At 42.0% G+C, this 16,203-nt stretch overlaps 1 protein-coding gene across 26 annotated transcripts in view; it reads right to left on the bottom strand.

Annotated features, from left to right (window-relative positions):
* mical3a (microtubule associated monooxygenase, calponin and LIM domain containing 3a) overlaps positions 1-16,203 on the bottom strand; it is a 123,133-nt gene that overhangs the window by 30,968 nt on the left and 75,962 nt on the right. For 13 of the 26 annotated variants that reach the window (XM_039809596.1, XM_039809598.1, XM_039809595.1 and 10 more), the window contains 17 exons: positions 15,591-15,787; positions 15,305-15,423; positions 15,124-15,189; positions 14,786-14,959; positions 13,654-13,755; positions 13,216-13,299; positions 10,851-10,961; positions 10,272-10,334; positions 9,976-10,089; positions 9,682-9,786; positions 9,156-9,269; positions 8,075-8,176; positions 6,819-6,926; positions 6,211-6,397; positions 5,320-5,414; positions 5,027-5,120; positions 1,624-1,819 (listed from right to left, as the gene is read on the bottom strand). In XM_039809596.1, the coding sequence (XP_039665530.1) occupies positions 1,624-1,819; positions 5,027-5,120; positions 5,320-5,414; positions 6,211-6,397; positions 6,819-6,926; positions 8,075-8,176; positions 9,156-9,269; positions 9,682-9,786; positions 9,976-10,089; positions 10,272-10,334; positions 10,851-10,961; positions 13,216-13,299; positions 13,654-13,755; positions 14,786-14,959; positions 15,124-15,189; positions 15,305-15,423; positions 15,591-15,787 (2,031 nt within the window). The remainder of the gene's footprint in view (positions 1-1,623; positions 1,820-5,026; positions 5,121-5,319; positions 5,415-6,210; positions 6,398-6,818; positions 6,927-8,074; positions 8,177-9,155; positions 9,270-9,681; positions 9,787-9,975; positions 10,090-10,271; positions 10,335-10,850; positions 10,962-13,215; positions 13,300-13,653; positions 13,756-14,785; positions 14,960-15,123; positions 15,190-15,304; positions 15,424-15,590; positions 15,788-16,203) is intronic. The other 13 variants (XM_039809620.1, XM_039809622.1, XM_039809621.1 and 10 more) reach the window with 10 other exon arrangements.

The raw sequence follows: 16,203 nt of genomic DNA, 5'->3' as shown, positions 1-16,203 counted from the left end.
TTAGAGCAAATGGGGTGGGTAAAAACGGACGGCGTGCAAAATGCAACGTGACTTCAACTTGAACGTCTACTGTACAAGATTTCACTAGTCAGTCTGACTTTCCGTTTTCTGTGGAGGACTGTAATAATTTCTATTTTCCATAAGTTCTCTTCTCATCATAGATTTTGTTTAGAATAATGTATTTGGTGTTTTGTTTTTTTTGACACGACAGCTTAGACGTGAAAGGGGAGAGAGAGTGGGGGGGGAGGGGGTGACATGCAGCAAAGTGCCGCAGGTCGGATTTGAACCCACGGCTGCTGCGGCGAGAACTGAGCCTGTGTACATGAGGTGCACGCTCTATCAGGTGAGCCACCCAGGCGCCCCTGTTCTGAATAATTTATTGAACTTTAAATCTGTTAAATGTCAGAAATAAGTATTAAAAAAAATAAAAATCACACATCACAAGTCCTCAACAATACACGGTAAGACAGAGCGAAGAAAATGATCACGTATTCAACTAATGGTGTGTAGAGTTAAACGATTAGTCAATTAATTGTTTCGTTGATTGACAGGATATTGAGCAGCAACTATTTTGATCAATTAATCATCCAAGACTTTTTTATTATTATTATTATTTTTAGGAAACATGTATTAGTGAGGAGAAGAAGTGGTATTTCTACACCTTTATACAGACATGTGCGTAGGAGATACAGTAATGGTTCAAAATAAAAATCAGCTCCCACACACTGTCAACACTAAATTTATTCCCTGCCTGACTGAAACGTAGCTACCATTTATATACAGTGTGCAGAAGCTGATTTTTTTAATTTTTTTTTTTTTATTAATAGTTATCGTAATATCATAATCAATATTGAAAACATGTGTTAGTTGCAGACCTAGTGGATGGAGGGTGTTTATATCGGTGAATGTCAGATGGTCACTCAACCTGGCACCTAATTTAAAGAAATGCACACGGGAATAATGAGGATTGTTTTTATGACGTTGCTATCACATTTATTTGGCCCACTAAAAATAATCCAAAAAAAAGAATCTGCTGCAAAAATCAATATCATAACTAGAAATCCAAAAATGCATAATGTTTAAAGAGGCCCTGCTCCTTTTCAGCGCCATATTTGTACTCTTGGGGTCTACTAGAATAGGTTTACATGCTTTGATGTTAAAAAAAAACAAAACATACTATGTTTCTCATACTGCCTGTTGGTGCAGTGCCTCTATCTCAGCTCTTGGCCCGCCTCCCTGAAAAGGCCAGTCTGCTCTGATTGGTCAGCTGGCCCACTCCGTTGTGATTGGTCAACCAAAATCAAACTAGCCACTGGGCGGGCTGTGCTTGCTCAGGCAGCACGTATGAAAAATCAGTGACATCACTAATTGAGGAATTTTAAAAACAGGAATGTAGGCGAGCCGTTTTCAGGCAGTTGAGAAAAAGCGCCGTCTGTGAGGGAGAAAGCTCCATTCGGAGTGAAATGTGTTCATTTGTACTTTATACATATATTACATACACACAAAACTATATAACACACTAAAAGACAGGAAAATCCCATACAGCCCAATACGGGCTCTTTAAGACATTCAACAACAGCGGCATTTATAAAGTACATATCGACGCCGTTTTGATGCTATTACCTGGAGCCCAGGTCAGCGTCTGCGGCCTTGTCCAGCACGCTGCTGAGGTTGTGTTCTGCCAGTGTCTCCTCAGGCACCTCCTCCAGCTCCTCCTCCTTCTGCAGGGACAGGCGGTAGTTCTCCAACTCGATGCGCTCCGGAGTTCCCCGTAGACGTTTAGCTAGGCTGGGCTCCTGCAGGCCGTTGACCTCCGGCACTGTGGTTGGCGATGGAGCGTAAGTGGAGACCACAGATGAAATGGTGACATCGCGGTCGGGCAGCAGGTTGGAGGTAAGAAGGCAGAGGAAGAAAAAAAAAAGCAACTGAGAATCCACAGTAAGAGAGGAGAGGAACCCTCTGCAGTGCAGGAGCCATCCAGGGCTAAATTAAAAAGGGCATGATTAAGACTTTCACTGTTATTTATCTGTGGAAAAGAACGGCAACAACCCAAATCCACTGGGTCTCTTTTTGTGAAAACTACTGCGTTTATGGGAACACATCAGCCTAGTAGCATCAAATCCATCACACATCCAGCAATGTAGCTAGTGCATTTCCATACACATTTGTTGGTAAATGACTTGTTCCCATTTACTCCCACTCTACCGAAGCAACTTTGTATTTTAAAAGGACAAACTGACAAGGACACACCAATTGAAGATCTATAACTGAATTTATTGCATTAGATTATATTCCTACAGCAAATACTATCAACAAACACACATAACACTCTAAAATAGTTTTGTCATACTACACTTATAAGTACCAGGTTGGTGCCTTGCCTTTTTCCCATCCTGAGAAGCAAATCTTAAAACTGTACTTTATTTCCAAAATGCGTCTTTGTACTTTATTATGAACTAATATGAATAGAATGGATCAAAGTAAGGTATTTTACACATTATACTACACGTTTTGTCTTTCTACTCGCTTAAACATAGATTATATTGCTCTCCAATTAGGACAAAATATCAACGAGCCCCATCTAAATCCTGCTAAAAAAAGCTTTATTTAAGTTATTCTGTGTAGATAAGGAATATGGTCACAACTGCAATGGTTTCCTTTTTTTCCCTCTAAACGAGGCAATGTGCCGGAAAATGCAAAACATCTGTGAACAAAACCTCATATCCTATATATCATATCTTAAATATTTAAAATAATGAACATTATTAACTGTATTATTGGAATTACTTAAATATTAGGATGTGTATATTCTTGTTACCGTGACACTATTTTTCCATATCTTTCATAATGAAAGTAATTCTTTAATTTTGTTATTATCTAAAATATTTTTTCGTATGTCTACAGTTTCACTACAGTATTTATGAGTAACTATTTTTAATTTATAATGCTAAACTTGCCACACAATGCAGCAGGCCTACACTTAACACCTACTTACATTCCAGTTATTCTTTTTCTGTGAATCTAACCAGCCTGTTCTGTTCAGCTCTGTCAAGTCTTGTTGATTATATTTAACAATAATATGCAGTCCAATTAATGTAGCAAAGATGCACTTTATTAAAAGGAACACGCCGACTTATTGGGACTTTGTCTTATTCACCGTATCCCCCAGAGTTAGACAAGTCCATACATACCCTTCTCATCTCTGTGCGTGTTGTAACTCTGTCTGACGCTCCCACCGCTAGCCTAGCTTAGCACAGATCCTGGAGGTAACTGGCTACAACTAGCCTACTGCTCCCAATAAGTGACAAAATAACGCCAACATGTTCCTATTTACATGTTGTGATTTGTATAGTCACAGCGTGTTCAAATAACAAGGTCACATGAGACACAGCCATCTTCTAACCGTATACATACTGGGAACTATATTCTCAGAAAGGCAAAGCACTGCTACTTGGGCGGAGTGATTATTACTCCAACTCTGAGCGAACTCCAGGCGAACTCTCTGCTCCTCGCCACGGGGCTTCTCAGGTGCTGCGAGCAAATCACTCCGCCCAAGTAGCAGAAGTAGCAGTGCTTCGCCTTTCTGAGAATATAGTTCCCAGTATGTATACGGTTAGAAGATGGCGTCTTGGTGTCTCATGTGACCTTGTTATTTGTACACGCTGTGACTATACAATCACAACATGTATATAGGAACATGTTGGCGTTATTTTGTCACTTATTGGGAGCAGTAGGCTAGATGGAGCCAGTTACCTCCAGGATCTGTGCTAAGCTAGGCTAGCGGTGGGGGCGTCAGACAGAGTTACGACACGCACGGAGATGAGACGGGTACTTATGGACTTATCTAACTCTGGGGGGTTACGGTGAATAAGCTAAAGTCCCAATAAGTCAGCGTGTTCCTTTAGGCAAACACAAGTGTGTTTTAGCAGCAATCTGTCGGGTTAGAGGCTGAGGGAGGCAGGAGGACAGGGCGGCCGAGAAGGTCTGGCAGAGGAGTGGAAATTCACAATCACAAGGCACTAATTCAAGCACTAGAAGAGCTCTCAGTTTTAAGCTGCTCTGATAGGAGGGGGAAAGGTAAAGCTCACAAAAGCACTGATCCAGGCACTTCATCACAGTACGGGGAGTTTCAGTAAGAGGGAAGCTGTAGGTGCAAAACAGCTTCCAGAGAGAAAGGAACACATCACAAAGCAGGCACTAAAAGAAACACATCACACAGGAGGAGGTAGAGCTAAAAGAAAGCATTCACAGGCCACTAGAGGTTACAATCACAACAGAATAAAGCTTGGCTCTTCATTCAAACACAGACAGGCAAAAATCTTATTCACGTAATTAACTTAGATCGTATAAATGTATTGCAATATGCCAATTTTAATTGACATTTTGAGTAAGAAAGCTGGCACATTACTGCCACATGTTATGATAAAATTAGAACAAGAAGAGGGTTACGAATAGTTAAAATTGCTGCCTGGAGAGCTGACCAGAAGAAACTCTGTCCAACTCTTTTTTTTTTTTTTTCAAATTACCAAGCCAAGAGAAAAGAAATTTGAAGATGCACCATTCATTTCCAAAAAATGACGCTGCCAGAGGGCTGCTTAACCGCCTGGGACAATCAAAAGGCATAAAATGGCTGCTAAGAGATGGAACGAATGCTGCATCTTCAAGAAAGCAATCAATCAATCAATCAATCAATCAATCACTGAGACAAGGAATCACACGATTTACATGATCACTCTGCAGGCTCAGTCGGCTAGATCTATACAATCCCACAGGCGTTAGTTGGCAAGGAAGGAAAAAGGAGGAGGAACAAGAGAGTCATGCTAGAAGAGGTTGAGCAGGACATTGATGGTGAAACAGCAGAAGAGGTAGATGCAGTAGGTACACAGGAAGGGAGAGTCTAGGGGGTTGTGTGCCACCTGGTGGCAGGTCCAGGAGAGCGTGCGGCAGAGGGTACGCAGCGGGACTCCCACGCCCCTGACCAGACGGCAGGGCGCAGCCACCACAGCAAGAGAGGAAAGTGGGGTACCTGAGGGCTGGAGCTCAGCCGAGGGGGCTGCCGCTGCAATCGCCCTTCCGGGGGCATCAACGGTCGCCGTAGGAGTTTGGGGCGCCTGGTTCTCCTGCAAAAGACAGACGACATCAACCACAGCAAAGTTGCCCTACTCAAAACGCTACTCCGCATTCCCAAATGTTAGCCCCTTGTGTCCCTACCTTAGCACTGCATTTTGAAGATAAACCAAACAATTAATCTCTTCATTTTTATGCCAGCCAAATTCCGGATTTCCTCCAGGATTTTAACTAGTGAACAAAAGCAGGTACCTTAGCAGTGACTGGAGCTGGGGAGGGAGCAGGCCTCTTTCTCTGTGCATAGCCAGACAGACGGTAACAGAAGTGGGGCTTGCAGTAAAATTTCCCTGCAGGATAAAAGAGACAGACAGCAAATGAATTGAATGCATAAATAAAATATATAGACACTGCATATTCTGTTGTTTTTACCTCAGAGAGTCAATAAGCTTCATCTCTTGTGCAGAAGTTGAATGTGTGTTTGTCGTTTACAATAAAAAAAAAGATCTTCCTTTCTGTCTCAGTTCAGACCATCAGTGGGTTTAAGTCCCACGGCAAACTCTGAAAAACAGCTACTGTCTCAATAAACAATCTGCTGCCTGTCCGGGAGCACAATAGACACGTCCCAAAGAGGAATAATATGGAATCATGAGACTGCACTCGGCTCTGGGGTCAAGGTAATGTAAATGTGTCTTTGAGATTTACATCTTAAAAGCCAGAAGGAGTTAAAGCATATTTCAAATTATTCTGAGGGCATACGTGTTTGTTTGTACCAACAAAAAAAAAAATAATAATATATATATATATATATATATATATATATATATATAGACACGCCTGATGAAACTTGGTGCAGTGTGTGTTCATTTCAGTTCATTCATCTCAGTGTCTCCGGGAACTAGTATCCACTGGAGAGTGGGGGATTGTGGTGTGCATTGTCTGTCTGCCATCGCCTCTTTTTCTTATACAACCACTGGAGGGAGCCAGAGTCTAGATAGTGGTTTAACAAAAATCAGATGGTTTTGAACCAGGTTAAGCCCAGGTTTAAGTGTGGTGTGACAAGTTAAGTTAATTTTGGCTGCAGTTGATGATGAACTTTACGACAATTTAAAAAAAAAAAAAAAGTCATCTTAACGTTAGTCTTACCATCCTCCACATCGAAGGCGTAGGAGGACAGTCGCAGTGTGGTGCCACAGTACTCGCACTTAAAGCAGCTGCGATGGAAGAACTTCCCCTCCGCGCTTAGCCTCTCCATCACGTACACACGCTTTCGGCAGAAGAAGCACACATCACTGCCACCGATGTTGACGGGGAACTCTTTTCTGAGAGAGCCCTGTGGAAGGATAGAGCATTGATCAGTTTGAGTCGAGGAGAGGAGAGGAGAGGAGAGGAGAGGAGAGGAGAGGAGAGGAGAGGAGAGGAGAGGGGAGGAGATTTAGTGGACATCACACACCAGGCCACTGTCAATGTATGCTGGGTATTGCTACTTTATAACCCAAGGCAACACAACAGAGCAAGTCAATGGCTATTTGTCACTAGGCAATGGGGATCTCTGATCACTATGCAAATGATCAACAAACACAACAGTATCCCAAACAGCTGTTACTTGTGGAGCGAACACACACTACAGACAGAAAACAAACACATCAATGTATCGACAACGTAGCAGCGCATGAAACAACACTCATTGGCAAGTGAGGTTTTGTTCTGTGCAAAAACATGCCTTCCACCCCATGCGTGGGGAGCGTGCTTACCAAATCCCTCTTTTCGGGTTGGGGCTTAGGGTCTTCCTGAGACTGAAGCTGACTGGCTATCTGCTCAGCCAATGAGCTAACTCCGCCTGTGTACATCCTTACATAGCGCTATCAACAGCATAAAGACGGGGGGAAAAGAGAGGAGACAGACAGGTGGACAAACATCAGAAAATGATGGATGGAAAAGGAAAGAGATTATATATAAAAAAAAAAAAACTGTTGGAAAAGTGGGAAGAGGAGAGCGTAAACAAAAAAAGTGCTTACAGACAATGGTTTCTGACAGGACATTTAGACGTGACAAAGCAATGTATCCATGCTGGATTGATCAAGCGGTCAGATGTGCTGGCAACCCCACCTAACTGCAAAACCAAATATAGCTCAAATAGCTAAGTTCCACTGTGTATGTACTTGCCAACAGAGACAATTATTGCATTTGGGACATCAGAAAAAGAGATCAAGTATTCCAGCATTTTGAAAGACGACAGCTACTAAGTAAACCTGTGCTTCTGTAACATCACAGTTCATAGTGCACATGCTTGCACACTCAAATAAAGGGGTGATGCATTTTTTAAATCACATGCACACACAGAGGCCCTCACACTGCAGTGTGACATTACTAATCAAACAATAAATATGACCAAAAGAGAATGCTGGAAGGGAGGAACCATTCAATCCGGGTTGTTACTATCCATTATCCATTATAACACTGGATTAATCTACACCCAGATTAGGTTAACATCTATTAAAATGCTATTGCATCCCCTATACGGGAAGAATTGCAAACTATTGCTGTGGATGAGATCTGAGCACGCTTAGCAGTCCTACTGCATTGCAAAGTTGTTATCCCACCACAATTGGAACTGTGCTTGTCATCATGGGAATTAACTAGATGAGTTTTTTTTGCTGCCATGCTGTGATCGAAAACAACTACTAGGGGCTCCCTTGGCAAAATAACTGTGAGAATTGTAATTGAGTTTAAGCATGCGCCAGCTAAGAATATTTTGATATCTGTCCAGATAGAGTCACAGTCATAAGGACTGCTTACTCACTCAACTACAGAAAACAATTAACAGGTTGCAAATTAGTTTCATAATTTTTCACAATAAGCAGCTGGCTTTTGACGCTTAAGTCTTAAATGTGCTTGAGTCCTGTAAAGCAACTTGTTCTTAAGATGATGCAGCTTCATGAAAGACCAAGTGCAGGCGCAGTGTGTTAGCGTCACCACACTCCATTCCTTCCAGGCGTGAAATGACTACCTGTCTCAAGGTGTCAGAGGTGGAGGGGGGGGAATCAGGAGGAGACTGGTCTCGGGGCAGGTGCCATTGTTCCATAAAAAAACGTGAGGGTTTTTTCTTAGGCTCCACCAAAAAATAGGGAGAGAGGAAAATAGTTAAACATTTTTCAAAATGTTAATTTAACAATTTAGAAACCCAGTATGAACTTCAATGTTTCACATTATTTTCTGAATTAAAACTATTAGACCAAATTTTGTTTGGAGAGCGGCTTGTTGGTCAGCTTAATTCCATCTGGGTTTCTATGCTAACATGCTAGCATATTTTGCTGAGTTTAGCTAATTGTAATTCAATGTAACCTCCATGTTCTTTACTGTACCTTTCTCCTTAATGATATTCCTATCTTGGCACCTGTGCCAATAAAAAGTTCCCTGAACTTGACTCAAACATCAAAATTGGTCGGTTATTTTCTGCTAGCTGTTAAGTTATTCCCTCTTGTGTTCTATGCTAACGCGTTCGCATAAATTGCTGAGTAAGAGTTGGCAGCTAGCACTATTAAAATAAAGATTTCTTAGTTCTTCATAGGTTTTTACAAACTGTACTTTCATACAGTTTAAAAGATGAAATGTCATATTAACTCTACAGTTGATATTTACATTTCTTTCAGCAAAATAATGTATTATTACCTACTGCATTCAAATTATATATTATAGTTTTAGTCATCTCTTTCCGGTCAAGGTTAGCTATGCAAGTCTCCCCTTGTCCATTTACTACATAAACAGAGATACTTTAATTGTTTTGTGTGGAATTGTATCCATCATAAAAAAAATATTTATTCACTTACCATTTAGTTTTACTGCTATTATGAGTTCTTATTTACATCCTGCCCTCTTACGATAACTAGTTTAGCCGAATGATGCGTTTTGTTGACATGCTAATGTAACAGTACCAACAACCTACTGGGGATACATACAATTATTTTGGTTTCTACTCTTAAAAAGGTAAAGTTGACCAACATGCTAAGTCTCCCCAAAAACGTGTCTTCCTTTATCAAATCAAATATTAGACTACTAATCAGCTTTCTATGTTAATAGGGAAATTTCACCTGTGGTCTGGCTGACTTGCCCTCAAACTGAGAGGCAAGTTGCTCAGCCCTCTCCTGAATGCTAAGCACATATAAGGGCATTTCATCATCAGAGTGTAGAGGCCTTGCTGGCTCCTGTAGAGAAATAGACGATTCAATCACAAAAGAGATGTACAAGGAGGAAAATGTAGTTATTCTTTGCCTTTTCGGTAGTTTCCAAAAACAAATCTCCTTTCCAAAAAGTTTGTCATTTTGGCAAAGGCCACATATGGTTTGTAAGCCATTGTTTTCATAGTTCCAGCTGTCAGCCTTTAATTCAAGCAGTAATGTAAGCCTGTGTGGGTAAAAGCAATGCCCTGCAGTTAGTGAGGCTATCTAGCAGAAATACCTAGCAAAACAACAGACTACACTTGAGATAAATACACATGGATTGAACAAGCTTGAGAGACCTTTCAACTAAGTTCTCAGAAGTAAAAAAAAAAAATTCCATAAGAGGTTATTTCTCAGAGATGTGTTAGAAAATCACACCACAGCACCAAAACCTAACCTTTCTGGAAGAGTCAGGAGAGGATAGTGGTAAACCAGGACTCACACTCAGGTCCCGGGACAAGTGCCACTGCTCTAAAAAGAAACGGGACGGCTTTTTCTTAGGCTCCAGGGGGAAAAGAGGAATAGTTGAAAGATTGAATTAGACTTCGTAGGATGTGCATACGGCCACCAATAGCACGTTTTTTTTTTTTTTTTTTTACATACAGTGCCGGCTAAGAAATATACCCAATAAAACGTGACGACACATCATCGGAAACCATATTCTTATAAAATGTCCATGCACGGTGTTCACCTTTGGTGGCCTGTCAGGTTTGCCCTTAAACCTGGAGATTAGGCGATCCGCCCTCTCCTGTATACCAGGTATGTGAATGGGTCTTGGGTCTGTCAGGTGCGGAAGCTTCCACTCCTGCCAAGGAAGCTCTATTGAGACTTGATGATGAGGATGATGATGACTTGGGTGTAGCTAAAGGGTTGATGCTTTCAACAGCAGTCTGTTTACACCTACTAAACCCTTATCTCAGAAAAATGCCAACCAAAAACCAACAGCGGTGACAAGCTCAACACATATCCATGCAATCTCTCATTTACCCCGTATTTTAGAGGCATCTCGTAGTATTCAAGCTCCTCTTCCTCCGGACTTTTACGCAAATGCTTGAAGGCAAAAATGAGCAGACACACACACTGTATTAACACTTTGGTTTGCACGAGGCATTTAAACAGATTCTTGCAAAAGGAGTTGTGGACTATTGTGTTCGAGAACAGCTTGTCATGCAGAATCTTTGACAGTGCCTGACAATAAATTAAAACTACCCAAGGTCCCCTGAGTCTACATTTATTTACAAGCTGTCACATCCCGACAGCATACCCTTCAGCATGAAAACGAGCAGCTCGTCGGATAATGACCCACACTACCCACTCGCAGGGAAGTAAACAACACTGTAATCCCTCTGGTAAGTTCATTTGGGAAAACGCTGAGTTTTGTTTTTATTTACGCAACACACTGCAGAGGTCAAATCTGAAGTACGGATAATAAAAAAAAAAAGAGAATGCTTTCAGAGAACAAAAAAAAGGGGAGTGGGTGCAAGGGGACACTGGATGGGTTTGCCATGGATTTGTGGCAGAGATAGACAGACACAAACAAGACAGATACAGCAGACTGTGCGTCACCTCTGAGTGAAGAGAGAGCGAGGAAGTGGAGGAGGAAGAAGGGAGCAGAATGGTTTTCTTTGGGCAGCTGCGAGAGCCCGAGCTGGACAGTTGGTCTGCACCACTCCTGGCCTTGAGAGATGAGGGACAGGAACAGCAGGAACAGCAGATTCAGCAGAGGATGATGAGAGAGAATGATGATGAAAATGAGATTGCGAGTAAGAGTGAATATGCTTCACACTCCTGATTCTTGTCATTCACAGAAGGCCCGTGAACGAAAATGCTTTCCAAAGCTCGCAAAACTAAGGGGAAACTATATCTAAAAGATATTTGCGTTAGCAAAAATGTAATCATCCGTTTGGTTAATAGAATTAGTGGGGTCCCACTTCACTTGCTTAGGTTCGCTTACACTAAAAGCACTAGTTAGCAATGCCTAACACACACATTAAGGAAAAAAAAAAAAAAAAAACACCACCCACAAAGTGTATATGGAAAAATAAAACACTATATAAATACAGCCCAATGGCTGTCAGCTAGAATTTTCCAAAATGGGAAAAAACATCACTAGTGCTTTAATTAACCTTGATATAAACTTTAAAGACCAGTATATAGAAAGCGTTCTAATAGAAAAATATAAGAGGGGCTTTAATAATGATATCCTATACACGGTGTAGAAAAGTGATTAGTTAAAGGATTCTCAAGATTATTTCCAGTCTTTACAATCAACTTTAAACTAATTTACTCTGCAGCGAGAGACTTACTGTGCAGTGAGAAGACACTTAGGAACAGCAGTGAATTAAATCCATTTAAAGAGGAGAGTTTGAAGCTATAAATCAATGTCTGTGAGGTGAATGCTTAATCTAGTGACAAGACGAAAGAAAAAAAAAATAAGCATCAGCAGGAGAAAACTGGTGCTGGCTGCCACTTCACTGCGCTGACTCGGATTATTCGCATGAGAGAACAGTAAAGCAGGATGAAAACCAGGCAGGCCAGCCGGCTACAGCTGGTCTTCTACTGAGGCTGGAGGAGTGGATATAGAGTAGCACTGGGTCGTATTTCTCTGTAAACAACAATTCAACACACCTACGAGTCAGGCTGGCGGCTAACAAAATAGCAAGCTTAATTGTATCTACTTCCGCAGTGAGAGCAGAAGCATAGCGGGGGGGGGAGGGGGGGGGGCTGGTACTGGAGCTCTCAGGTAGGGCTGCACGAAAAAAGTAATACAAAAAAGATTATAGTTTCAATTTTGCGAGGAATCGGTACCAAACAAAGACGTTTTCTTTAGTCTGTAGGATATGATTTGTAGGCCGGGACAGCTCTGCTGCACCACAATACTTCATTCAGAATGGTTTGACACATATTTTGCCTTTAACAAATATTGCGGCCTCCCCCCCCCCTGCGATTTGGATATTGCACTAGTCCATATTGCGATTTTGATAAAGTTGCGATTAGTTGTGCAGTAGTGCAGCCCTCCTCTCAGGTCATAGAGAAGTAGCAGAAAAAAAAGTAACAAGAGAGAGGGGGAAGGTAGACATCATAGACGGAGACTACCCATTCGGTTTCTGTTCTATAATCTGGCCTAGAGCTGGGCAATATATCAATATTATATCGATATCGTGATATGAGACTAGATATCGTCTTAGATTTTGGATATCGTAATATCGTAATATGGCATAAGTATTGCCTTTTCCTGGTTTTAAAGGCTGCATTACAGTAAAGTGATGTCATTTTCTGACCTTACCAGACTGTTGTAACTGTTCTATTATTTGCCTTTACCCACTTAGTAATTATATCCACATTACTGATCATTTATCCAAAATCTCATTGTGTAAATATTTAGTGAAAGCACCAATAGTCAACACTACAATATCGTTGTGGTATCGATATCGAGGTATTTGGTCAAAAATATCGTGATATTTGATTTTCTCAATATCGCCCAGCCCTAATCTGGCCTCATATTTTTTTTGCACTATTCCACTGATCGAGAATGTGGCCGCAACGCGCCTAGCAAGGTCACAATGCACCAGCGAAATGTACAGGATGAAGAAAACTCCAGGCGAGCAAACATGGATGTAAACGGCTTTGCCAATCTTTTATGTGAAAGAAAAAGTATTCAACTGTTTTGTTTGGCCTCAAGGATACGCACAATTGTTATGATTCTACTTATTATTACTTATTTAGTTCTCAGTGGATCTTTTCAAAGATCTTCTTGTATAATGAACTGAGAAGACGTTGTCTGGCTTGGTGTGGCTACCTTCCCCTTCCCCTTGCTTCTGGATTTGAAGGTCAGTCCATTTCCATATGCAGAGGAGGCGGGGGGGGGATCTGGACTTAACGGGATGTGAAAGGAGTTGGAGGACTAGCAGGCCAGCGTAGCTAACCATACCTGCTCCCCTCTGTTAGGCAGTGTCTGACACTTGATCATTTCTTTGTAGCGAATGCTCAGCTGCTCCTGCTGCTGTGTGCGTCTCTGAAGCAGGACAGGAGAAGCAAGGAGGAGAGACCATGAAGGCGCCGCACTCGTGCGTCTCTCACACAAACACGCATGCACTTATGCACGCACGCAGACACAGCTATTTGACTGAGAAGTTAAAAACACTCACACACTCTCGCTAACCACACAACTAGAGCTATTGAGTTAATTCCTCCCAATCTCACGCAACAGATCAGCACACGGTCTACAGAGAAGGTGAGGCTCAGACTAGTACAGGTCAGCACAAAGCAGCTTTCCCCACTATGGCACACCACAGGGACATACGGTTTAGAAGGTCAGCCTAGTTGTTAGTCTCTATGGGGATAAGGTGGGGGCGGTTCCACTCTTTACCTTTCTCCATGCTGGGACAGGTGCAAGGCGCACCGGCTCATTCAAAGGGGTTTTGGGCGGGATAAGGGGCGAAAGGCAGTCCAGGTTGGGCAGAGACTCCCCCTTTGTTGTCAGATAAAGATGAGTGACAGCGAGCGTGGCCAGCAAGAGGCCCGAATAACCACGCAAGGCATCATGAAATAGTCCATGACGGGAAGTGGAAGCAAGGAGAGAGAAAAGAAAACAGAGAGAAGGAAGTGAATCATGGGTGGATGGAGTCACAGTGGTTGGAAAATATAATGCGTGTTCAAAACTAATAAAAGGAAATGACAGAGTCATAAGACTATCATGCTGAGAGACTTGGGTAGTATTTATAACAGCACTTAAGATATAATTAAACAGTAAATGCCATGCAGAATGTACATCAATAATGAATGGAAAGAGAGGAAATGCACAAACAGTGTACTTAAAGTGCAACTGCTCCACTATTCAGCCTTTATAAATACTCAAAGGTCTTCTCCACAAACCAAAAGTTTTGTAAGTTAAGTTTTGTATTAACATAATCATCGAATCAGCTATTTTCACAGGCTCCTGATGGCCAAAGCGATACACAAACAGAAGCTTTTACATGAAAAATAAATAAATAAAAGAAAATGAGAAGTAGCTATTCCGAGACACAGTTACAAGACAGCAGCAACAGTTGAGCGCTGTCTTTCTCTCCATCAACAATACGGTCTAGTGTTCGCGTAGCCCACTCCTCCCCTCCCACTCTCAGTGGCAAGCGAGCCAAAGCCCTGTGAACCAACTCACCCGAGCCCTCCAGGCCCGGTCAGCATTGTGAGGCCGTCCTACATGACGCAGGAACAATACCCAGCCTGACCAATATTAGCATTCTGGACCTCAGCTCATTAATACAGTGGCCTACAGCTTGTCAATCATGAGACCAGAGGGGGCCCTGTCACACACAGCGTGAAATCTACATGTTCATCAAAAATGTTCATCGTAGGAAGAAAAGAAAAAAAACTAACCACAATGAGTGTGCAGAAATAATCTGAACTCCCACGATGTCCAGAAAGTTTGACCAAGTTTGGTTGGTTAATCTTTTCCTCCTAGTGGAAAGCACACAAAATGAACCACGCGACTTCCTCCATACCTGCCGTTTGAGTCCCGTAGGCTGCGGCGCGTTCTCCTCAAACTTGGCGAGCAGCTGGGTGGCCATGACTTTGACTTTGTTGTGGTTCCCCGCGGCGCAGGAGTCCATTTTTCTCTCCGACAGGACGGCCGTGACGGGCGGCCTGTCGTCACGACCGGTCCTGGATACCTCCTCCTGTGAGAAAGGAGAAAAAAAAAAACAGTCAAATCGGTTTGCCTGCTGCAGTCGCAGTCTAGAGGGATTCATTAAAAGTCTGTTCTGGTCGGATAGGCTGTTCAAAAAAAAAAAATAACCACGAGCACAAAATCTGAGACGAGTTTGTTGTCAGAATTACTCACATCTTCAGACTGGCTGGTTTTCCTTCTCTTCCCCAAACTGTCCACATCCTTCTCTTTTTTGTCCTGCTGATGACACATCATGAGTTATTTTCACTCCTACTAAAACAATACACATAAAGTTCAATTTTTGACATTTTAGGACAAATCAAGGGGTGCTAACAGGTATTTCTAAGACACCGACCTTCGGATTTCGTTTCCTGGATATTGCTATGCTCTGACCAAGTTTGCTGAGGAAGGAGATGGGAGATTTGGTGCTGGATATCAGTGCTGCCTTCTCCTCAGGACTCAAGTTGTGGTTATCTGAACAGAAATCCACAAAAAAAAAAAAAACACACAAAAATGGACTTTGAAATCCTCCCAGTATTATGGGTAATTATGTTTTCAAAGCATCTTACTTCTGTAATTACAGACACCTCACAAAACCAGATTACAGAAGCAAGCAGCCCTACTGTATCACCCGCTCTCACCTCCGGGTGGCACTGTGTCCTTAAACATCTCATAGAACTGGCTGAGGTACATGACCATGGAGAGTTTGTCTGGCTCCACCACAGACGACATCTCCTTGCCAGTCATGCAGGGCGAAATGCCAAATTCCCTCTCCGCCACGTCGAAACCCAACTGGTTGTTCTTCTCCTGGTCTCGCTCGTCCAGGGAATCAAAGTCACTGAGGGCGAGAGCAAGACAACAAAAGAGAGAATGAGACGGGACAGGATAGGTGCGGCGAATGCGATGACAAAGATAAGGGACAAATAGAAAAAGCTAATCATAAACCAATAAGCATTAATCTCAATCGTCTTAAATCTGCCCCTGTAAATGTAACACAAATACACACATAGAGGATGATCATTCACAACTTAATTTTGTTGATTTTTGACATCAAATTAGATGACTTTTAGGTTTTAGTAGTGGAATTTGGCGGACAACATACATCTGACAATAATTCTTTTTTTTTTTTTTTTTTGATTGAAAAAGATGTGACTTTTGCATTAGAATTCTTCATCGACTGCCATTTTGAAGCCTGACCTACTTTGTGATTGAGAGGTGAATAGATTTCATTTGAACCCCATAACTGTATTACAA

The sequence above is a fragment of the Perca fluviatilis genome, chromosome 8 (genome assembly GCF_010015445.1).
Source record: "Perca fluviatilis chromosome 8, GENO_Pfluv_1.0, whole genome shotgun sequence".
Classification (NCBI taxonomy): Eukaryota; Metazoa; Chordata; class Actinopteri; order Perciformes; family Percidae; genus Perca; species Perca fluviatilis.
This window is presented reverse-complemented; position numbering and strand designations above follow the sequence as displayed.